We start from the raw sequence: 25213 nt of genomic DNA on the forward strand, positions 1-25213 counted from the left end.
GCTTGGATTAGGGGAAGGGAATGGAGGTGGAGGAAAGGGGACAGTGAGTCCAGAGGGAGCATCTTCTGCCGGAAATTGGATCTTAGAACTAGGTCAAAGGAGCATGAGAGACAGAACAGAGATGGAACTTCTTTAGGGGATGAGATTCTTCATGGGTTCCCATCCCATCCCTGCAGTGCTTGGGACAGAAGGAAGGATTTGGTGGAGAGACTGGGAGGAGCAGGCTCTTAAGTGCTGAGCCCACATAGAGCCATTGTGGCTATCTCCCTAGAAAGTTAAAAGGCTGGTTTTAGTTCTCAAGAGAGGGGCCCATTTTGCATCCATGGGAAGGAAATAAATCTCTCTGAAGTGTCTTTCTTCCTCTTCTCCATGGAAGGTATTCTCAAACCTGAGGGTGGTATTCTTGAAGTGCCTCCTGTTCTGTTGCTTTAAGGTCCTGAGAACATGTTGTGACTAGTCTCCTTAAATCAAAACAAGAATTTTTAAAAATGGAGTGAGATCCTTGAAGTAAAACAATGTTCTTCTTTAGCATGCTAGCACAGCTTGATCCCACCACTGGGGGAAAATAATGGTGACTTCCCCCCCACTAAGGAGTCTGAATTTCCTTAGACTGCAATTTATACAACTACAATGAATGTTGCATAAAAGATGGAGAGGGAGGCAATGCATTATTTCTAGAATAAGAGAACCCTGAGCTCATGTTGCCTGGGGATATATTCTCAGCTGTGGAAGCCCTTGGCCCTAGTTCATGAGGAAATGGGACTAGTTGCCATTTCTCCCCCCCCCCCCTTTTTTTTTATTAAATTTTATTACAAATATTACATTTCTCACTGCACTCTGCACATGCTTGAATGCATTCTCTCCCAAAATGGTACTTCCCATATTCCAAGTTAAAGGCTGATATTCAGAAGAGATCCCTTGGCTGTGCCCTGGGTGCAGTGCAGATGGCATGAGACTGGGGCTGCATATATACTAAAGAATTAATGCAGTTTTTCACCACTTTAATTGCCACAGCTCAGTGCTATGGAATTCTGGGATTTGGAGTTTTGTAGCTATTTAGCTTTCTATGTTAGAGAGCTCTGGTGCCACAACAAACTCCAGATATCAGAATTCCATAGGTTGGAGCCATGGTAGGTAAAGTGGTGCCAAACTGCATTCATTCTGCAGTGTGGCTTCAGCCTGAGAGACCTACCGCTTTTAAAATTGTTTTAGAAAGAAAGCACTCTGGTAGCACCTGGATCAGTTTGCATGTACTTGCATGTACAGGCTAGCTGAAGCTTGAAGAAATACAAATCTGTAAGGAGTTTGTTTCTCCTCTATTAACTCTTCTGGTTTCACAGAAGTTTGTTTTTGTTCGTACATCCCTAGGTCTATATAGCTGCAACTTGAGGGATCCGGGGTTTTATAGCTATCTTTAGTCCCTATCATGGGAGAAAGGCAGGATATAAGTACCTGTAAATAAAATAATAATATAGTAATAAGAGTTTGGTCAGAGGCACCAGATGAGCTCCCTGGCCGAGATCTGTAAATCTAAAAGATCTGGGCATCTATGGGATGGTACTGTGGCAGTTAGTCAGATTAAAGTGCTGCAATTCTATAGTGTGAAAGGCCCCAAATTGTTAAAACCAACAATAATAAATAGCTACTCACATATATAAGATCTGATTTGTCTGGAGGCAGAGTCTGTGGCTTAGCTTTCTGGTCATTTTGTTCTACAACAATCCTCTAAATCCCCCAGCCAGCTCAGTAGTGAATATAGTGGGTGGCAGATTCTGGGATCTGTAGTCAATAAAAGTAATGTTCCCAAGCTTCGCTTTGACCTGATTTCTGATGGGAAAATGGCTTAAAAATAGCAGGCACTGTTCATCACTGGCTGTAATGAAAACCAAATATTCTGGGTCCTTCTAATTTAGAGTGGATGCTGGATATGTCCAGCACCCTTAAGGGATGTGAGGTGCTTGAATACAGGTGTCCAACTAGGCACTTAGGAAAAGAGTCAAAGATCCAGAGATGCAAATGCTGTTTGGACACTTAAGATGGCTCAGGGTGATTAACCTGCAAATAATAATAATAATAATAATTTATTTATAGCCCAATCAATCGGAAGGAATCAGGATGGGTTACAACAGTTCCTAGGGCTATGTCCACAGCTCTGTGGATCAGGTTGTATGCTGGGAGATCTTGGGGCCAGGGCCAAGAATGCTGGTTGAGAGGGTACACAAAGCCAGCCATATGTTGTATTAGCCCTATGGCAGCAGCCAGTGCTGTGGACACCCACAGGTTGGGAATACAGCCAGAGCCTGACAGAATTGCTTGGCACAACAGGGAAACTAAGGCTGTGGCAGTACTGGCTCTCCTACCAAGCATGGGATGTCTTGTTGTCATTCTCTGGAGCAGGCCAGAAGCCCAGGCTGCCCATTAGTCACTGTTGTGTTGTCACTGGTCTGGAAAGCTCTTTGTACTCCCAGGGGTGAAAGGGCTGGGAGATCTTTGTGAGTGATTAATTTCAACTTCTCCTAGCTCATTGTGTAGCAAAAAGGCCTAAGGATACACATAAATATATTACTTTTAAATGTTGTGATTTTAACCCTCCTTAGATTTAAAAACCCAGATTCAGAGACCAGAGCATGGAAAGTTACTTATAAAAAATTAAGCAGTTCCTGTTTCAGCCAGAGGTAGGAAGAGAGTATTTTTTCCCCTCTCTTTTGAATTTCATCTCCAAGAACACTCATCCAACATAGTCCCTGGCCATGACAGCAGGAACCGGGGTCAGGGTGTACAAAAAGTAATTTTTCCCATGCTCTAGATACAGTACTCAGACAGAAAACAGAGTTATTTTAGTTGATGGTCCTTTTTCTTTTTTAAAAAATACATCTTTACTTTCTCATTATTCAAAAATATACATTTTGTGCTTTGTAAAAAAAATAAATCAGAATATACAAGCTGCTGGCCTGTGATACAAAGTACACCTAACTAGTGAAGTAATATACACCCTGTACAAAAAATAAATAAATTAAAAACAATTATTGTTACTTCCCAAAGGGAGCGATGCTATCCTTCATTATGCCATGATGGTAATGTGACTTAGGGGACACCTACACTGTCCAAATAAAACAGTCTCACCTAGTTTCATAATGTGCTGTCCAAGCAATGTATAGGACATTTGGGGCTAAATCTGGACTTTTTCATTACCTCATGGCTTTAATCCAGGGGGGAAAAGTGGACATTTATCCTGGTTTTAAAGATAAAATCTGGATATTTGCATGTGCATGTGGATTGTGCTTCTTAGTGATGTTGGTGTGAAACTGAGGAGAGGAGATCAGAAATATGCACATTTGCATGCATGAGGGAGAAGGGGGAAAACACCAGAGTGCCACCTGACTCCACCCCATTCCATGTTTCCATTGTTTGGAATTAGGTTTCTATTAATGGCAACACATTGTCGTCAGGGGTTGCGACTGTGGTGACTGTTCTAGATTAAATCATCTCTATTGTAAACATGACAGTCTTCTGCTTGATTTCCCTGTTTCTTGGAACTTGAAGGCATGATGCCACATGGCTTCTTTTAGGGATCACATGCATTTTTTCCATTCAACTGGCCCTCCACAAGACACATGTATCCTGTCTGGAGTCCATTCAGTTCACTAGCCCATCTGCACAGCAGACAAAGGAAGTTGGAAACATTGGGGTGCGTGCTGTGATGATTCATTGCCATGTTGTGGACCATGCTGCCCAACCAAGAAATAGTTCTTTCTCTAGTCTTGGCATGATTTGGTTGGCGAGATATAATTGTGGTCTTTAATGGGTAATTTGGCCACCACTGAGTAAGGCTATCTTGGCTTGGGCTTGGGGACATACTCTGGACTGGAGACTGATGGGGCAATCACTGAGACACACATTGCCTGCTGCCTCTGTGCTTGATGGTGATCCCTCAAAATGTCTGTATCCTGGATAAAGAAATGCAGCTAAAATGCACCTTCATTGCCATCTCTTTCAAAAAGAAAATTTCTTCCAGTACCTGCCTTAACACCGCTGTGTTCGGTGAAATGGGTGGGAAAAGGACAAACCAATTTCATACTAAGTAGGGGTTTCCTCTGTACAAATAATTTCAGGTTTTAACTCTTTCGATTGCTCTTATCACCATAAATGTTTTTGTGCAGATATACCCTAATGGTATAGACCACACATTGCAAAAATCATGGTTGTGGAGCTGCTGTTTTGGGTCTGATCTACACTGCAGACTTAATGCAGCTTGACACTGCTTTAACTGCTGTATCTTAATACTGTGAAATGCTGGGATTTATAGTTTTGTGACATATTAAATCTTCTCTGTCAGACAGCTCTCGTGACCCAACAAACATCAAATCCCAGGATTCCATAGGATGGAGCCTTGACAGTTAAAAGTTGTGTCAAATTGGTTTAATTCTGCAACACAGATTAGACCTCAATGTCACTCCAGACTGCTCTTCTTCTGGCAAAAAAAATTGAAGTGCCTCTCCTAGAAGCCTCCAGACAGACGCAATGATTCACAGCACCCTTCCCCAGCACTCTTTTAATGGAGTGAAGTATCAGTTGTTCAGAACCAGAATGGGACTTCCAGTTGCTTCCAATTTTTTTTTTTTTGGGGGGGGGCATTTTTTTTAGTCCATGAAGCCCCTGTAGGGTTCTAAGGCAGAATGTCAACCTCCATACCCACTGAAGGTCCAAAGCACACTGCAGAAATAATCAACTTTGAGACCACTTTAATTGCCCTTGCACAATGCTAGGTAATTCTGGGACCTGTAGTTTTGTGAAACATTTAGCCTCTTCTTTCAGAGAGTTCTGGTGCTACAATAAACTACAGTTCCCAGGATTCTCTAGCACTGAGCCAGGGTACTTAAAGTGGTTTCAAACTGGATTATTTCTGCAGTGTGTTTTGGACCAAACTTGACCATCCTTGCTGAAGACTTTCAGCTGACTTCCTTGCTGAAAGTCCTGTAGAGGAGGATTAGGAAAATGAGTTGAAAGGGTTTGAAAAGGAAGCAAGAAGATAGCTACGTAGCAGGTGCGTAGCAGTTACATGTTGGACTGTCAAAGATGGCCTTCTTTCTTTGCTGGGACTTTGTCTTATGGGCAGGGTATGACTTCTTGTCTTGTGCTTTCCTTCCAGATGGCCTTGTGGATGTGCTCCAGGCATTTGGTGTGCAAGAGGGCAGGAATGGAGTCTCCATCACTGCTGGGATCTGTACTCAGAGGAATGGTTCTGAAGAAAGTGACCTGGCCTTCCACCTAGAGAACCAGACACATTTCAGTGCCCCCACCAGGCAGCTCTTTCCTGGTAATGGTAGAAGAGGACATCCCAAGGGAGAAGGAGGAGGAGGAGGAGGGAACTGCAGCATTGCTGATGGGCAGAGGGGCCCTGAGCCTCCCAACAATGCTTTTCACATGCACCTGAGGGTTTCTTTGATTAGATGCACCCTGAAGATATATTCTCAGTGTACAAGATCTATTCCAAAAAGGGGATAGCTGAATGCAAACATCAGTGAAGGTTATCGCATGGGGGCAAAACCGTCCCCCGATGTGTTCTAATGAGCACGAGCGCGGGCGCCCACGGAGCTTGATGGGAACCCGATGGGGCCCAGAACGCTAGTTTACTGCACGGTGGAATGCCGCCGCTGCCGCCAGCGTTCCCATCAGGTTCCCGATGTGTTCCAGGAGGCGCCATTTCTGGGAACAGTTTCAAAAGCGTTCCCAGAAATGGCGCCTCCTAGAACACATCGGGAACCCAATGGGAACGCCAGCGGCAGCGGCGGCGTTCCACCGTGCGGTAAACTAGTGTTCTGGGCCCCATCGGGTTCCCATCACGCTCCGTGCGTGCCCGCGCTCATGCTCGTTAGAACACATCGGGGGACGGTTTTGCCCCCATGCGATAACCTTCTATGTCATAATAAGGCATATGTGGTGAGCCAGGGTTTGCTGGGGTAACAGAATAGAATGGAAATTTAGGATTAGCTGTTCCCACTAAATTAGTAACTCTGGACCAGAGTTAGAAGTTACATTGGAGTGCTGGAATCCTATTGTGCCATCACACTGGTGTAAATGCTGTTAGGCAAGCAGCTGCATTTTTTGAGATTGCTTAAGGATGGTACCCCATCTAGAATTGTACAGGCCCAGTTACATCAGTGTTGTGCAAGTGCTTGCACTGCCCAGGAAGTTCCATAAGTGCAGTCTTTGAAAGGCAGGCTGAGCTAAAGGAATCTTTCTCTCTTACATTTCATTTCTGTATGGGAGAATTTTTACGATTGTGCCAGTCCTCATCTACAGTCTGGCATGGTACAACACAGATACACTTTTGCCTTTGCACTGATGCTAGACCTTAGAGATGTCTACCTGAAACATCATCTTCCATATGTTGTAATATGGCTTAGATCTAGGATAGGAATCAGTAGCCTATAGATGTTGTTGACGTGCATATCCTATCAGCCTTAGCCAAGACAGCTAATGGTGAAGAGTGCTGGTAGTTAAAAGTCCAATAGCATTTGGAGAGTTGCATAATTACTCAATTCTGACTTAGATGGAGGGACAACTTCCAATTCATGCTCCTACCTACTTTCACCAGGCACTGCATGCAACTTTGAACTATTTTTAAAAAAATATCCACAGGTACTTTAAATTAAAAGGAAAGGCTCTCAGGGCTTTGAATGTCAGACTCATGATACAGAAGCACAACTGAAGGCTATATACAGCCCCTAATAGTAGAGAGAGTGTTGTGTGGATGGGTGGATTGTGAGAGCTGCCTCGTAGGCTCAGTGATCCTGCTGTCTTACTGCAATGCATTCTTCTCTTCCTAACAGATGGGCCCTTCCCAGTGGACTTCTCAATACTGGCTACACTGCGAGCACTCAAAGGGAGCCAGACTTTCTTGCTCTCTGTATATGATGTGCGGGGTGTCCAACAGCTTGGCGTAGAGATTGGGCGTTCTCCTGTCTTCTTGTATGAAGATCAGCTTGGGCACCCAGTGCCTGAAGATTACCCCCACTTTCGACGAGTCAATTTGGCTGATGGCAAGTGAGTTGGGAGCAGGATAGGGAGGATGGGAAAAAACCTCTGCTGTTTTTTTCCCAAGTGTGGAAGATGAAGGACACTCCCAGAGGCAAAAGGGCTCCTAGCACTAACACTTGAAAAGACATTGTGCAGCTATTCTGTCTTTTCCCTCCTTATCTGCATCCACAGTACAGAAATAATCCAGTTTGACCACTTAATCTCTCATGGCTCATTGCTATGTAATTATGGGAATTGCAGTTTGTTATGACACCAGAGCACTTTGATAAAGAACACTAAATGCATAACAAAACTACATTTCCCAGAATTCCATAGCATTGAGCCATGGCAATTAAAGTGGTTTCAACAGGGGTTATTTCTGAAGTGCAGATGCAGCCTTTAACAAACTTGTGTTCTGGTACGAGGAAGATGGAAGAGGTAATCATAAAAATCCCCAGCAGTCTTCACAGAACTATGGTTATGTGGAGCAAAATAATATCTGTCAAACCAGTTTAGCTCTATGGTGTATTATACATCTAGAAAGTTTAAAGTGATTTGACAAAAACATAATTTCCCCGGGTACATACCTTCATGAAGAAGAAAAATCCTGTCCCACTGACATTGTTCATCAGCCAGATTTTGTAGTTTATCAAAGTGTTACAATCCCCACCCTTTGGCCTCAAAACTGGTGAACAAGAGAAGAATGAGTAAACATGCTGTACACTCATCAGACTCACCACCTTCTTCTATCTAGATCTCCAACCTCAATCTCTTTCCAACTCCAAACAGCTGCCATCTTAGACACGTGGCTCCTTTTTGTCTGGGTCTGCACAAGGTGTGATAAAAGCCATGATATGCCATCTACATCTTTGCTAAATACATTTGCTTTTAAAATTTTTCTCCAATCATCACTTTCAACAAGTGACTATCACTCCTTTTTGTCAGGATTTTATAGTTCAAGATGGTCTAGGAAACAATTTTGACCTGCTACTACCATCAACATTTGGTGGCAAATAAAAACATTTCATACTTTTCATGAGGAGCCCCACACACATGTAATGCAAGCATGTAAAACTTAAGTGTGGATTTGCTTGCTTGATGACCATTTTTCCTATGGGCTGTTGAATTTCAGTGGCAAATTGCTATGCTTGTTTTAAATTATTTTTTCCTGGGTTGCCACTGAAATGCCACTGCATAATTTGCTCTGAGTTTCATAAGCCTACCTTTTTGTAAGGGAGGACACAAAAAGAAACTGGGCCCTGCATTTTGCCCATCTTGAGGCATAGTATCAGGTTTGGTCATGTCAGATGATTGTTCAGCCATTTTGTTTTGGAAGGTGGCTTTGGCCAATTTTCTCTCTCAGTTTTGCTGCTTAGGTTGCTTCTTGGGGATGTAATGAGGATAAATTAGACAAGAACTCTTACATATTACAGAATGGTTCAATGCATGGAGCCCTTCAGGCCCCAATATGGCTACATTAGTTCAAATCAATCAGTCAAAGGGAGTGGTGTAGTGATTTCTCTGTTAGAACTTGCACAATGGAGGTCTGTGTTTAACTCACCATTCATGCATGATAAACCACATAGGGTGGTCTGGGGCAAGTCTCTATCTAGGCTAACCTACTTCATATGATAAAATGGGACAGCCTCTTGTTTACTTTCACATATTTCTTGAAAAATCGATACAAGTCTGCTCTTTAAGGGAGGGAAAGTGGAAGACAGACTTTGAGCTTTTACACACTGGCCTAAAAGGCTGGCTGGGGGATGGAGTCGGGGTGTAGCATCTCCATGATGCATGCCCTGGCTGTACCCCCAAGGCACTGTGATGCCGCATGCTGCGCACCGTACCACATGCACTCCTCCAGCACTGCATCTGCCATGGCTATCATGCCCTTTGGTGCCCTGGAAAGGCTGGATTGGGGCCGTGGCATGTTGTTGCCATGGCCTGGATCTGACGAAAATGAAGGTGCCTGCATTTTAAAGAGCCACCCAAACATTAGAACAGAGGGCAATCCAAATCAAACAGGGACTATTTTAGGAGATTAGCGCACTGGCTTTTATTCCTGTGCCCAGGTTTGGCACTGAATGGAGTAGACATTATTCAGATTGTTTGTGCCAGATTCAGGGATTAGGCTCTGCATTGTCTGGGCTGGAATGGAGAGACTAGGTTATTTGGCCCATACAGACAGGGCCATAGTTCCACTCTTATAGATTTCTTGAAGCTTCTACTCTTTACCCCCATACCTGTTTTGTTCCCCTTTCTTTCTAGCCTTCTTCCAGCCATGCCCTTGAGTGAACAGATGCAAAGATGAACTGGGCTTCTGCACCCCAGGATTGCTGGATTGGATCCAAGATAGGACTCCTATAACTTTAATTCTGAACAGATCTTGGAGCAATGCAGCCATTGCCTCATTGGTGGAGAGCGGAGGGAAGAGGAATGGAGGAACATTTGTCTCTTGGGTGGGGATGGCTGTGGCTGAAAGTTCAAATTTGATCGATGGTAGGTACCGTAATCCCATCTGATGGAGCTTTATGGTACCTCATCCTGTTCTAATAAGAATTAAATTTATAGGAGTCCCTTTCCAGAAATAATCTCACATCTCCGCCCGTACCCACCTTATTTTTTTTGCATAAAACAGATTTGTAAAACATCAGGTCACTGTTGATTATAGTATGTACTTGGTGCCTAGTGTCCTATTTTCAGGTTCTTTCTTTTCCTCACCTAATACACCCAAGTTGCTGAGCTACTGTCTCCATTTCCTGGCAGGTGGCACCGCATTGCTTTGAGTGTGGAAGGTGGGAATGTGTCTTTAAGTGTTGACTGTGAAGACCCTCTAGCCCTGCCCCTGAAGCGAGGTGCACAGCCTGTCGTCAGTGTCGAGGGAATCACTTTGCTTGGTGCTCGGCGGCCAGATGAAGATGTTTTTGAGGTAAGGAAGACAATTCAGAAATCTCAAATCTTTTTGCCTTCCTTCCCCTATTTATATGTGGAGCATTTGTGGTTGTCCACACTCTTGCTCAGTCTGTCCTACCTCACATGGTTGAAGAGAACCCATTGGAGGAAACCTGGATTTTAGAAGTAACAAAATAAATTAATTATAAAGTAAAAATCATTTCATACACCTCTTCTAAAGAGAGTGTCAGACATCAGGTTCCTAAAATGTACCCACAAAAGTCTTGTTATTGTATGCCTTCAAGTCTTTTCCTTGTGGCAGCCCTAAGGTGAATCTATCACAGGCTTTTCTTATCAATACTTGCTCAGAGAGAATTTCCATGACTGAGTGGGAGTTGAACTCTGGTCTCCTGGGGGTCCTAGGCCAACACTCAAACCACTACATCACACTGGCTCTCTCTAAAAAAAAAAAACCCCACAAAAAACCCTCCACAAATAACATGATACTTGGGTGCAAGTCTCACCAAACATAAGGCTTTATGATGGCACCAACAGTAGAGCTTGGTTAAGCTATTTTTTTATTATTTTTTTGGACTACAGCTTCCAGATTCCCATAGCCAACATGGTCTCTGGCCATTCTGGGAGTTGTAGTCAAAAGAAATAACATTTCCTTACTATGGGCCTAAACAGACAGGCCAAAATAAAGCTGCTTTGGGTCACTTTGGAGGTATGCTGTTTAAATGACACACACATCTTAAGAGGCCGGAAGCTGCACCAAAGCTGCACTCTAGTCCTTAGGACTGGAGCATGGCTTTGGCGTGGCTTCTGGCCTCTTAGGACGCATGCATCATTTAAACAGCTTACCTCCAAAGTGTCCTGTAGCAGTTTTATTTTGGCCTGTCTGTTCAGGCCCTATACCAGCTTTATTTCTTATGAGAACTATTGTCTTCAGGTTCTTCTGCCCTCTATTCCAGTTGTGCTAACTCCTTCTCTGTATGCCTAGCAAGAATCTGAGGGGCTGGAAGAACCCATCTGCTCTCTGCTGCCCTAATACTCTCCCTGATACCCTGGGAAATAGAAACAGATGCCAACAGGACATAGAAAACCAGTGTCTTATGCCCTTCCCTCTGCTTCCAGCCTTTCCTCTTGTGCACAGTGCATGTGTGATTGAGAGAGCTCAGCAAAGCCTGCTTTTGTATGCCTGTAGTGGCAACCAGGATTTATATTGAGGCTGTTTTCTTATGGAAATAGAGCTGAGGTTTATTGTAGCCAGGCAGGCAGCGACAACAGACAGACCAGAGAGTGGGTAGGTGGTCTTGCAAAGGAGGACCATCCTTCTAGTGCCTTGGAATCAATTAACCCCTTCTAAGTAAGAATGCAAGGATATCTACAGCATCTTGTGCTTGCAGTAATGCAAACTTTGAAATCAGATGATTAACGTGTAATGAAGTGGTATGGCACAGCTAAATATTTCAGCTACTTGAGAGTGTTCTCAATTAGTCTTCTGCAAAGGATGGGAAAAGTGTCAGTTTGTTTGGACTTTAAAAAAAAAGGAAACAAGCAAAACTCCTCACACAATCATTATGATTCAGCTGAGGAATGGGGAATCAAGAACAGATAGAAGGAAACCAGAAACAATGTAGTTCAACCTTCCCCAATGTGTTGAACCACAAACCCAGTCTGGTGTACAACAGATAATTTGGACAACATATTCCATCAGGTCAAGGCCGTTGATTAAGGATGATGAGATTACAGTCAGTTGGCAGCAAACTAAAAACCAAGGGACCTGAAGAAAGGGGGGGAGGGAGAGAGAAGAAGGCAAGAGGAAGATGCCAAGCTGATGAGGCAGTGGTCCTATGCAAAGATAAAATTCTGCACTAAAGCAGAACTGCAGCACTGGCATGCCCCTCCTTTATGTGCTCCCAATGGTCTTTTGAGGGGAACAACCCTGACCTCATCTCTGGCTGGAAAGGACAATGTTGGTCTCTCAATACAATGACAGAAGTCTCCAGAAGTGAGAGAAGCCTCATCCCCCTCCCAATCCTGCATTCCTTCCCCAGACACAAAATGCCAGAGGACACAAGGGTCTTTGAAGGCATCTGGACTGGGTCCTGGGGGTGTTGGCTAAGAACAAGCACCTCTTGTTGTAGCTCTTGGAAGACCTTTGGCCTGGGGCCATCTTCCACTAGGGAGTTGGGTGTTGGCTTGGGACAGCTGGGTGGAATCTTGAGTTAACCAGTTTGGGGGCTGTGAGGTGAGCACTGTTCTGTAGTGGGCAGTGATACAAAGTTGGTGCCAACAGCACTTAATTTGCCTAAGTGAGTTTTGGGGGCAAGGGTGCGAACCTGGAGGCATGTTCCCAACCTTGGCTTTAAATGCCTTTTCCATCATGCTTCTCTCCATTATCCTCTCTCCTACTTCCAGCAAAAAAACCGCAGCTAACCCCCAGGAAGCAAAATGGAGTAGTCGAGGCAGAAGCACCAGTGAGCCTGAGCTGGAGGCGGTAGGGTGTGCAGCTCCAGAAATGTCACAATGCAAGTGCGGGAAGGACTATAATTTTTATAGGCAATTGTTACTCTGCATTCTGCCAAATTCAGTTACAGTTAAACAAAAGAGCATTGTGGGACTATCCCTTCTCTTCCTCCAGCACTGCAAAAGCCATTCTGCAGAGCAATTGTGCAGTATTGTACTGGTATTTTGTGACAGCAAACACCAAGCATGGAGGGAATCATGAAATGTGTAGTGGATATGTGCCATTGATCCTTAGCAGTCAGGGCTACTCAGCCTGTAGTCGCTGCATCTGCTCTTCACATTCTCATTCACTGTAGTATCCTACACCAATGCTAAGCCAAACCCAGTGGTGTCATTTGAAATAATTAACAGACAGTTCTGATTGCTAGTTCTTCCCTGTGGATCGAGTCCTTCCCCTCCCTTTGACCCGCTTGCTTGTCCGTCCTCCTTGTCCACTCTGGTCTCTTCCACCTTCTCCTCTTTGCTGTTCCTGGCACCCTTTTTAACCTCATCAACCTTTATGTCTTTTATTTTTAACAATTTATGTCTTTTAACAACTAGTACTGATGAAGAATAGGGAGTTTTTGAGATGCCTCATCCACAGGGTTTCTATGAGCTGGGATCAACCGGAAGGTGGTTAACAACAAACTGGGGAGCTGATGCGAACCAACCAGCTGAACAACACCCCACTGTGTAAAAATAAAATTAGTTGTCTGAAGTGGCTCTAGCTTCTGGATGTACTTTCACCTCTCTCATTCAAAGAGAGCCACTCTCTATGGGCCAAAGGCCAGTGACTTAAATTGTTCTGAGCTTTGATGTAGCCTTGAGTCAACTGATTCAGACTTAAATAAGACTCAGGTCACTTCCATGACTTGGGGGAAAATGACACACTGACTCAACTTAATTTGAGACTTAGGCGCGTTACACATGACCATAAGGGACGTCCTTAGGACGTCCCATTTTGAAAAAGGGGCGTCTCTTCCAGACGCCCCTTACCCTATTACAGACAGAGTCCGTAACAAATGGCGGCGGCTGTTCCACATGGCCGCCGCCATTTTGACGTAGTGGACGCTCTGCGTCCGCACGTCATGGCCCAGAAGTGATGCCGCAAGTGCGCGCTTTGGCACTTGCGGCATCTCTTCTGGGTTGCCAGAAGGAGCGCGATATTCACGCTCCTTCTTTGCATCGCGGAGGAGTCGCGTGGTTTGGCTGCTGCAATTCCTCCACACTGCAATCGGCAGTGGCCTGAGACCTCCCCTTTTTTGGCGGTCTGTAACGGGCCGTATATATTTTTAGTGATTGACTTGCTGGTGCCATTCACTTTGAGCAGCAGGCAAAATCCACCCCCAAAGTGTAGGGTGCATTTTTCAGAAGGTAACAACACATGCATTAGTCAATGGGCTTGTGGTGGAAGAATCATCATCCAACATAAAAATCAGAACATATGTGGCTAGGTAATATCAGAGTGTGATGAAGATAGCAAATGTTATTAATAAGAAAGAATATACAAGCTAGGAGGGGATGCAGCAGTTTGTTTTTGCCTGAAGCTGCTGGGAATGGTAATACCCTGCCCTTTCTTCTGTCTCCTGCTGAGTCAATTGTGTATTAACTACTTTTACACTTTGAACTCAGTCTGTAGGTTTAAGTAAACTGAGGTCAAAAGGCAAAAGTGGGAGGAGAGAGAAACTGGATCATTTTAAAAGCAGGCAATAAAGTGCTGTCAAACTAGGACACTTGGAGGGTATGTATGATATAATGTATGTGTTAATAAAATTGGTGTGCCAGGCATAGAGATAGATAGATAGATAAACAGCAAACACTGAGTATGAAGGGTAGATTTCACAAGCGCAAACTCCTTGTTGCTGTCCTTCTGCTAGTACATACCCTCTGACATTGTAAACAACCCTGTCTCCAAACACCATCTTCATAGCATTAATGCCATTATCCTAGAATTTCACTCTATTAAATCAACATGTGTTGTTGAGTATTCTACACACAGGAAGTTCACGGTGTGTCTGGCATTGCTGAGAAAATAGTGTGGGCACGTGCCAGCTTACTCTGGAGTGAAGCACCACCAGTTTTCATCCTGACTTACCTGGGTTCATGCTCACCTGGTGTATCCCCCAGTGATGTATTCATTTCTTTTGGTCAAAGTCTCAAGTCAAGTCTCAAGTCCTTGCAAGATACTTTCAAGACAAGTCTCAAATCAAGTCTCAGGTCTGGGAGCCAACCTTTGACAGAATAAAAAGAGGTGGGGTGTGTTTCTTGGAGAGGAACAGCAAATGTGTCAGGCAATAGGCTTGAAGAGGGGGTTAAGATCTACTTGGCAGCCTGCCCCTGCTGCACATCAGAGGAACCTTCCAAAGCTTTTCAAAAGCTTTAAAAGGTTCCTTCCACCTCAGGCTTGTTGCATAACATGTTTGCTGCTCCCCCCTGAGAACTGCACCCTGTGCTCTAAAGGCAGGTCTTGCATGCTGCTCAGAGTGAACGACAGCAGCAAGTCAGTTGCTAAAAATATACAAGTCATGGATCGAGTTGAGTAGAGTCAGTGTGTCATTTATTGCCAACTGAACTCCAAGCCAAGCCATTGAAGCAACTTGAATCTGACTTGAATTTGAGCCAATTGACTTGAATCTGCATCACTGGTATCCCCCCCCCCCACCCCCGCCGAGGAGCCTGTCCTCTTCAAACTCATAAGTGTCTCCATGTGAGAACAATGAGAAGAAAAGGGGTTGGGGTTAATTTGGTTCCTTCTTTGCTTGTTGGGTCACCAACATTAGAATAGGGCTCTTACATTTGCAAGATCCCCAAGAGGATAGAAATGGGGTGTCAGCACTGTAGGAATATGGCATTCTCTGTGTTTGTGTAATGGTATACATATAAATATACACTGAGCCCTCAATGTTTTTCTTTCACTGCATGTTCAGATAGCTGGGGTTGCAGATGTTTGGGCTTGTTTTATGTGTACATATGATTCTGGTTGTTTATTTATGTGTGTGGGAATCTGGAGGCTCTTCTGTCTGCTTCTCTCTCTCCCTTTTTGTGACTTCTTTTTAACAAGGGGACTTCCTTTGCCTGATCTATCCTTTTCTGTCCCTACCTGACCTTATTCTTTAGGCCATGACTCAGCCCCTGTTCCCCCACCACCCCCAACTTTCCATTTGACTGCCTGGATATTTCTCTTCCTTTCCATCTCTAAAGGAATGCTGGGAGCAGCAGGGTAATTGTGGTCCCAGCTGAGCAGGTGGGAGCAGTCGGTTCCGGAGGCTGCACTGGAAACAGGCCCACTGGCCATATTTTACAAGATGATTTATTGGGAGCAAATGTTCTTGGTGCACCAGGGCTGGCCGGGATTCCACAGGCTCAGCAGTGGGAGCGGGGGCATGTCCAGCTGTAACTGAATGTGTGTTTGTGTACAGGCACAGTCATCCTAATCTGGCAAAGCATAGCTGTTGGCATTCTGGTCTCAGGCAATAAAGAGAGGGATGGACCTGCTTTAACATCCTTTATTGCACTTAAACATCTGGTGGTGTGAAAACATACCAGCTTTCAGTATGGACTGAGTTCTTTGCCAGGCTTTATCATGGATTGGATGTGGAGTTCTGCTTGCTCTCTGGAGTAGGATGAAAAGGAAGCAGTCTCTCAAGTAGTGAACTGTTGAATTGTACTGCTGTCTCCATCCATGTCAAATCCAGCTAGAGATGAGGTCAGAGCTTGGAAAAGCTACATTTTTGGACTTCAGCTCCCAGAATCCCCCAGCCACTATGGCCAGAGGATCTGCGTTCTAGGGGATTCTTGGGGTTATGGTCTAAGAAAAGGACTATAACTATAACTTTTCCAAGTGCTTTATGAGAGCTGTCATCAGGCAAATGGAAGCAGAGATTTATATCTCCAGGACAAATGTTGAACTGAAGTGGACGGAGAGCTTATAGCCAATTTGAAAGCTGGGAGGAGAGCCAATCAGAGACAGGGAGTTCCTTCTCCAGTAGAGAGTAATAGGGAAACTCAGTGTTTACTAGGCCTTGTAGGCTTCCTAACTGGTTGAAATAACTGCTCCAGACTGAAATAATGTGGGTTAAGGTTCCATGAAGGGCAACAGCTTAAAGTTTCATATTCTTTGGATAAGACAGAGTTTCTCCCAGTTGTGATAGGGAGGGCAGCATCCTTTTGAAGATGGTATGTCAGATTATTTACAATAAGAGCTAGAGTCCACACAGTCCAATGGAGGGACAGTAATACTAACCTTGTGATGTTGTTATAAAATGCTTTCTGAGAGAACACAGGTAAAGTACTCTGAGAAGTTAGGGCAAGTATGATCCAATATGGTTGCTAGTTGTTATGCTGAAGGAGGAACTACAAATAAAGTTTAAGGTCCCTATCGCATGGGGTTAAAACAGTGGCTTACCTTTCCCGAATTCAATGCTAATTTGGGAGGCAGCTGGTTCCTATTACACATAAATTGCCACCAAATTGCTGCCCAGATCCTTCCAGAATGGGTCGTCTAAGCCTGGGCCATCTAAGCCACTTTTGTGGGCATTTTTAGAAGTCAGAAGCTTCCATTTTCGAAAAGGGGCCACGGAAGTGACTTAGATGACCCAGGCTGAATCCATGATGGACCAGGGCAGCAATTCAATGGCAATTTATGTCTGAAAGGAACTGTCTGCCTCCTGAATTAGCATTGAAATCAGAAAAGGTAAGCCATTCTTTTAACCCCATGCAATAGGGTATATAGTTTTGCTTCATTTATGTGATTCTGCATTCCTTTCCCACACACAAATGGACCCATACTCACATGGGCCTGCATCAGTTAATACATGTAAAGCAGGGGTTGGAGAACCTGTGGTTCCAGATGCTGTTGATGAACCATCACTCTTTTCATCCCTTGCCATTGGCTATGTCACTAGGTGTTGATAGAAACAAGAGTTCAGCAACATCTGGAGGACACAACATCCCTCAGCCCTGATGTAAACAGATATGTCTTGGCAATATAGTGAAACAACATTGTTTGTTCTCTCTCTGTGTGTACATATTTACAAAGGTATTCTGACTGGCTATGCTTGTTCTTCTTTCTTCTCTTTTCAGGGTGACCTGCAGCAACTGTTGGTTGTGTCAGATCCAGCAGCTGCAGCCCATTACTGCCAGCATTACATGCCTGATTGTGACAGGCAACTCACCTACAGATTGCATACTCAGGATCCTGAAGAGGTAGGAGACCAAACAAGAATACCCATTGGTAGTCAGATTCCCTGTCTTCATGCCTGTCATACAAACACAGCATGAACAGGCTTATTAGCCCTTCCAGATACTGTGAGGGTCCTTCTCTTTGTTCTTAATTGCCAAGGGCATTTCTCTTCTCCAAATGATTATCTAACATATTTTCTCTCCACCCCAACACCATTTCATTGTAAATAGTTGGATCTTCCAGGTAATAATACCTTTCTGTTTTCCTGTGTTTATAGACTTCCAATAACCTTTTAAGGGTGAATGAGGTTGGATTTGACCTTGACAAGATGGTGATTTAATAGGATCATTATAGTTTGCTATTTGGAGGGGCAGAATTCCAGGGGCACTAGGCTGATTGGGAAACCTGCATGGGGGGAGATAACCCCGCCACATAGATACTGTTTTCCTCATGTTCAGCCAAGTTTCAATGTTCCATGTTGGTGAATGAAGACAATTAACCCACCACCTGCCACCATCTAGGATTTTGCTAATTGCAGTTCTGTCTCCATTTCATCTATTACATCACACAGAAATAATCTGCAGTTGGAATGATACATGTGGGTAGTATATACTTCTCATTACCGCCCCCCACCCTTCCTTTGCTGTATACAACAGGGGTTGTAAACATGTTACTCTCCTGATGTTATAATACTACAGCTCTCATTAGTTCTGACCAGCATATCCATTGGTGAGGGACTATGGGAGCTGAGTCTGGCAACATCTGGAATGCCATGTGTTTCCCATCACTGATGCACAACATACAAGAAAAACAGTGAAATAATTTGCTATGGTGTTTTTCACCATATCACTGCCCTTCAGAATGTTACAGAAAAGGCAGGTTTTGACTTGTAATGGAAGTGTGGACAAAACCTATATACAATGTCCAGGGAAACCTTTAATTATATCAAATTAATGTATGTGGGGGTGTCCAGTGTGTTTCCCAGATATCACATTTCTTCTCTGTATGCATACTGGCATTGATTTCCCCAACATGTGAGTGTTTGAAGAGACTTGGCAGATGAGAGAAGCAATATGTAGTGAAACATCATTCACAAAACATATAAATGGGCATAGCCAGTGGTATTTGTCCCAAGTCTGTCAACTTCAAAGTTTCGTCATGCATTAAAAATTGCTAAAGGAAAAGAAAACTTTTCGAAGCTTTATGTTATGGGAGAAAGGGGAGAATCTGATCAGAATGTGGCGGCATAATTAGCAACATAGGCCAAACCATTGAGTAGAGTTTGCAGACTTCAGAATTGAGGGGTCAATCCATTTTAAGGAATTGTCCAGGAAAACTGGAACTCCCCCCAAATCTTTCCATTTAATCAGAATCATATGCATCACCTAGCAGCTGCCTTTGGCACTGAAATGCCACTATGGGTATTTTTAGCTAGATTCTGTGTTGAAGTAGTAAACTGTCAGTGTGTTTGTCACAATAAACCATAGTTTGTCTTAACTGTGATTTGTGGCTTGAGGCTCAAGTTGTCCAGTAGACAACTATATAAAAAAATAATTAACTTGCTTTCCCTGTTTCTGGTATGGTTTTGAATTAAACCCTTTTGACAGTTCTGCTTGAGGATAGGCAACTGGGGAAAAATCAAGAACAGGTCACAGTTGTAGATTTATATGTTATGACATGCTATGGTTTTAAATAAACCAGAGTTCATAAACAAACAATAAGCCATGAGTTAATACTGTGGTTTGTGGCTGGTTAACAAAATTATTGTGTATTAGCAGAAGGGGCCTTTCATGATGTGCAAACATTGTCAGCATATGGAAATCTGCATTTAGTTCCATATGATGAATCACCAACAGAAAAGGCCAATAAAGAATCTGGATTGTTATGGTGGATGGAGTTTGGCCTTGCTTCTTTTTGGGCATATTGCAGTCAGTTTGGGATTATTTTCAAAGACATACAGTAGAGCTTTGGGAATGAAGAATTTTGGGCAGAAGGGGCATACATACACCGTTACAGGATTAAGGTATTCTTTATTAGTAAAGTCTCTAGGTCCTAAAGCAATAAGAACACATCTTTTGGGTGAAGGATCTCTCCTGTGTTCCACAAGGGGTTGGTGCCATGTCCTCTTCTACTTACCTGTTCCTTGGGATTGGGTTTCTTGTGACTTGGGGTGGGGGTGGCTTCTCTTGGTATTCCAGGGGGATGTTGGAATGTCTCTTCTTTCTCAAGTGCCTGCTTTCTCTCTCCCTCCCTTCCCCTCCTTCAATGTTTCCTCCCCCTCTTCTGTCCTATACTCCTATTCTGTGCAGAACATTCCCCGCAGGAAGGGGAAGAAGGGCAAGGGCAAAGGAAGGGGCAAGGGCAAGGGCAAGAAGAGAGGCAGAGGCAAGAAGAAGAGGAACAAGGAATCGCCTGAGACGTCCTCACTCACCCCAGCCCCAGGCCAGGTAGAGAGTGCAACTAACTGCCCTCTGATGGCCTAATAGCTCCCAGCCTCTGTCCACTTAACTCACTGCCCGCCTAACTTCTAATTCTTGCCTAACTAGGGGGTCATTCCCACTATAATTTAAACCGATTTGCTAATTGGTTTATATGTGCCTCGTTCACACTGACAGTTCTAGTCTCAATCACATCACAATAGGGGAGACGGACTATGGAAAAGGGTTGGCAGAGGGGTGTTACCCATCCTGTCCCAGGTTTGGGGGAAATCTGCCATTCCACTCTCTCAACGTTGCCGTGGGGCTGTGGCAGGGCATGGTGCAGTGTGTGTGTGTGTATGTTTTTAAAAAAATATTTTTGACAGTTTCTCTGAATTGTTGCATTTGTTCATGGGATGGAGTCATGGGTGCTGTGGCCAGAATTCTCCCCTGGGATGCATGGATCCATGGGTGTCATAGAGGATTCTCCCCTCGGATGCATGCATCCATGGATGTTATGGAGGATTCTTCCCTGGGATGCAGGCATCTATGGGTTCCACAAAGGACTCTCCCTTGGGATGAATGCATCTGTGGACTAGGGAAAGTGGAGAGGAAGGTGTGTGTGTGTTTCTGACTGGATCAGCTGTTCCATAGAAATAAAAATTGTCTGATTCTAGCAGCCCATTCCCAGGCACGGAGGGAAAGTGAGGAGGAGTAGGAGAAGGAGTAGGAGCACACACACACACAAACACATACACACAGAGAGGGCCATGGACATAGTGACAGCTGATGTGTGCAGCCACACCTCCGAGTGCTGGAAACACTCCCATGTGCATCATATGATTAAAAAAAAAAGAACCAGGATGGATTGATCATACCCAATAATGAGAATCCATTTTGTAGCAGTGCAGATCTAGTGGGAATGACAATCATGTCAAAATAGACACGAATGCATGGAATAATGGAATAATTTGCTTCCATAGTGGGAACTATGCATCAGCCTGAATCAGTTCAGCAACCTGGTGTCAATGTGACTCGCAAATCGGTTTAAATGCAAGTGGGAATGAGTCCTCACTTAACCTGCTGCTTTTCCTCCTGCTTTATCCCAAGTGGTGCTTGGTACTGCCTGCTCAGTGCTTGCATACTCTGCCAGATTGTTACCAGATTGCTGCCCCTCCTTGAACAGCCATAGCTGCCAGGTTCAACAGCCTCTGGCATTGATGGGCTCATGGGCTGGGAGTTCTGGGCCCACCTCATGGGTCCTGATTCCACTGGGGCCAAATGGCTGCAAAGTCCTTTTCTTCAGTGACAGGTAAGTTTTCGTGCTTGGGGCTGCATCGTCCTCCCCAGGCCATATTTCCTTCATCTACCTCTACCTCCTCAGATCAACAGGAAAATTTCTGTCAAAACAAATAACTGTTTGGACAGCTTTTTAATTTAAATCAACTTCTTGTTTGAGTATACCTACAAGAGAAGGATGGAGTGAATTAAAGGAAAATGTGCAGTCTCTGGCAATACCTCTTTACTGACGTCTATTTGAATAAAATGTCATATTTTCACAATAGCTAACTCACAACATTCAGAGAAACACACATGCATACCTACAGAGGCTCAAAGTACCCACCACACCTATAAAGAAATCACCAAGAAAAACACAACATACTGTGCACCCATCAAAAAATAGATGAAAGCTATACCCAGGAAAAAAGGTACTGCATCCAAATAAGGAACCATCCAACACACATACTACACCAAGCCAACACATATTTATTTGTGCAGCAAACACAAGCAACTCCTTCACAACCACTCGAGTTCTCTACCAACCCACCACATCACTCCTTTTCCTTTTTTGGGGGGGCATGTTTCAGTATGAGATCAGTATGGAGCATGCTGCTGTGTGCCTTCAAGTCATTTCCAGATCAAAGTGACCCTAAGGCTATCATTTTCTTGGTGAGTTTCTTCAGAGGGGGGGTTGCCATTGGCTACTCCCAAAGAAAGGAATAGAAGTGATGTGCTGGGTAGGTAGGAAACTAGAGTGCAGGGGTTTATGAAGCACTGTCTTACACCATTTACCATTTTATTTCCTAAGAATATCCCTGTAGCTTGTATGAGACCCAGAAGCATTTTTTGAAAGAAAGATTGTTAAGAATGCCAACACCCCTGGTTTTGTTTTTTTTAAAGTAAAATCTTGTTGGGGAGAGCCTGGAAGGTGCCAAGGGAGATATCTTCAGGCACTAGTTTAGGGATCTAGTGATATGGTCAATTCATGTTTCAGTAGGTTTGGGTAAGATGGAATATATTATCAGTGCCAGGATCTGGCTTGGGACTGCCATGGGAATTGATGAGGTCTATAACAAGGTCCTGGAACATAGAGTTTACATGTGGCTTGAAAAAGGATGCTTTGCCCTTGAGGTATTGGTCAACACTCCTGCTATTTAGCAAATCCAAGACACCATTAAGGGTAAATTGGTTTCCAAATGAATAATAAATCAGGATTTACCTCTGCTGAATATTTCTAACAGAGATACATGCTTCCCTTTGTTCACTGTATTCCCTTGCTCTATTTTCCTGCCCTCTGCTCTCCCTGCTTCCTCCCACTACTGGCCTTTTCATGTCAGGGCAGCATCCAGAAACTTGTGAAATATGGGTCAGGGGGACGCTGAGCTCATCCTGCCAATGAGTCACTCTTAGCTTGGCCAGGAGGAACCATGTTCCTGCCAAATGGAGCAGTTGGCGGAGTTCCTCCCTCTGGGATCAGAACTCCAGCTGTTGGGCTGCTTGGTATTGACAGCACGAGAGTGTTTCTCTCTTTCCCACATCCCCCCCCCCAAAAAAAGGAAGAGCTTTCCTCCACCTGCCCATGCCTTTTGCCCAGATGTGGGCACATGCCCTCTCTCCTCATCACCCATTCCTATTATCTAGGAATGGCGTTCAAGGGTGCTATATGGATGGCCATATAAATAGTTGTGGGACCTTTGTACTTGGGTGAATTTTGGCATAGCCCCTGATCTTGTAGAGGCTGGGCCCTACGTAGAGATCATGCCCAACCACATCTGGAGACATTTTTTGCAAAATTGCTAGGTCTGTTAGATTCACAAGACTTAATGGCTGTTCCAAAGCCAACTAGTTCCAAACAAGAAGTTGCTCATTCAGATGTATGAACATGGCCATATCACGTGGCCTGCAGCTGGGAAAAGATGACAGTAGTGCAGTCCAGGAGACTTGACAGAACACAGTTTAGCATCTGGGGTGGGTGAAAAAGTACATCAGTGGCACAATGCAAGAAGGCACAGTTTGAAGGCCCACTATGGTATCAAACTACTTTGACATCAAAGTATAAGATGTCATTATTAGAATGTTTGTTGTGGTTTCTTTATTCCTTCTAATGACCCCAGATATACACACTCCCTTTATCATTAGCTATGCTGCTTAGAGCTGCTGAAACGTGCAGTCCAGAATATCTGGAGAAGTGCATGACACTCTACCAGTGTGAAAGACATTTAACTAGAGCAAGTGATTTTTGTCCTTTGTTGGAAAACCTGTTTTTTTATACTGTCTCCACACTTGAGTAAAATGTGCAGCCTGACTTCCTTACAATGATGTCATGCTCCTTCTCTACCAAATTCTGCCTCTTGATCTACACCAAACAGTGATACCTTTATTGGCCAACCAAAATGCACAACAGGACTCTTCTCTTGATATGCAAATGGACTTTAAATTTCCTGGACTTCGTTAAACTCCCAATTGCCACATGGCCAGAAGGAGGAGGAGACAGCCTGCAGAATTTACCCACCTCGTACCATCTTAACTAAAGACAGAAACAACAAAATATAGGCATCTTACTAACATCTCCATTTTTTTCTCCTGTTTAGTTTGTAACATCTTGCCTGATGAAGGAGCAAGTGGAGCTTCAAACGCTTGCAACAAGTATATTGTGCATTTTGGTTGGTCAATAAATGCATCACTGTTTGGTGACTTTTTGTTTGAATTTACTAAATGGCCAACACAGCTACCCCTGCATATGTTCTGCCTCTCGATCGGTTAGCAAGCATTGGTTAGTTGCTATATACCACCCTCTGAATGTCAGGGTTTAAGAAACCTGAAAACCTAAATGCCAGGAAGGTCCAGGCTACTATTTTATATATCATTGCCAAGAGAACCACTACCCTTTGGGTATAGAGGCATGGCCAGCTCTAGATGCTCTAAACTGTAGGTCTTGGGTCTGATTAGATTTGTAATTTCCCTTGCACTATGATCACCTTGGATGGCTTTCAGGCTGCTGTCATATTTATAACACTTGGACAATTTTTAGAGATCTGTACATTTGCTATAGGCTTAATGCTAACAAATAGTTAATGAACACTCCCATGAAATTCCTTCTGTAACATCTCACCTTCCTCTCTGCCTGCTGTCCTCAAGTATGAGGCTCCATCTCCAGCTACCCCTCCAGCTGAGTTCCAGGAGGAGAGTAACGATGGGGAGCCTGGAGTCCTTGCCACTGTCACAGTCAACCTGAACTTCACAGACAACCTTGAGGTAGGAAGACTTGGGAAAAGTTGCTAAGGCATTAAGGGTTCTTCTCAGAGTTCTCCCAAGAGAGGTATCCTTTCCTACAAATTCTTGACTTGTAGAAAGAAATTGTGAGGTATGTTTTAAGAGTAAAGAGAGAGAAGGGCATCCAGGAGTGAAAGTTCATTTGTTCTGTAGAAAATGGGGACTGATTTACATATTCAGAAAAAAATAGCGAGGTGTCACTGTCTTAAAATTCATATGGATAATCATTTCAGCGTTCTTCTTGCTCGTATTTTGTTTTATATATTTCCCCTTCTTCCAAAAAATAACAGACCTACAGGTCTGTGGAAAAAATAGCATGTGAAGGAGAAGGTTTTGTTTTTTTCCTGGGCGAGGGCCATGGACTGGCTGTCTGCCAATTAGATGTGCACCAATAGACCTCCCCACCCACCACACAACTCCACTCATCATTTAGTCTAGGAAAAGGCTCTCTTTGGAAGGCTTTGGAAGGCTTTCCCCTAAAGCCTAATCCCTGTGTGCCAGGTGACTGAGCGATGTGTCTGTCACAACTGGGGAGAAGTTAACCTTCTTACATTATCATGCATTATGACCCCTTAAACACTGATGCCTCCATATGAATATTAGGCTTTTGAAAGCCTCCCACTGGCTCCAGTTGGAG

At 44.0% G+C, this 25213-nt stretch overlaps 1 protein-coding gene across 1 annotated transcript in view; it reads left to right on the forward strand.

The window, feature by feature from the left end:
* LOC149322778 (uncharacterized) overlaps positions 1–25213 on the forward strand; it is a 164878-nt gene that overhangs the window by 44848 nt on the left and 94817 nt on the right. The window contains exons 3-8 of the mRNA XM_089531722.1: positions 5150–5317; positions 6834–7047; positions 9787–9949; positions 17506–17628; positions 19915–20052; positions 24442–24558. Of these exons, the coding sequence (XP_089387848.1) occupies positions 5150–5317; positions 6834–7047; positions 9787–9949; positions 17506–17628; positions 19915–20052; positions 24442–24558 (923 nt within the window). The remainder of the gene's footprint in view (positions 1–5149; positions 5318–6833; positions 7048–9786; positions 9950–17505; positions 17629–19914; positions 20053–24441; positions 24559–25213) is intronic.

Source organism: Sceloporus occidentalis, unplaced genomic scaffold (assembly GCF_023333645.1).
Source record: "Sceloporus occidentalis isolate IW3139 unplaced genomic scaffold, rSceOcc1.0.p SCAF_1, whole genome shotgun sequence".
In the NCBI taxonomy this organism is placed as follows: Eukaryota; Metazoa; Chordata; class Lepidosauria; order Squamata; family Phrynosomatidae; genus Sceloporus; species Sceloporus occidentalis.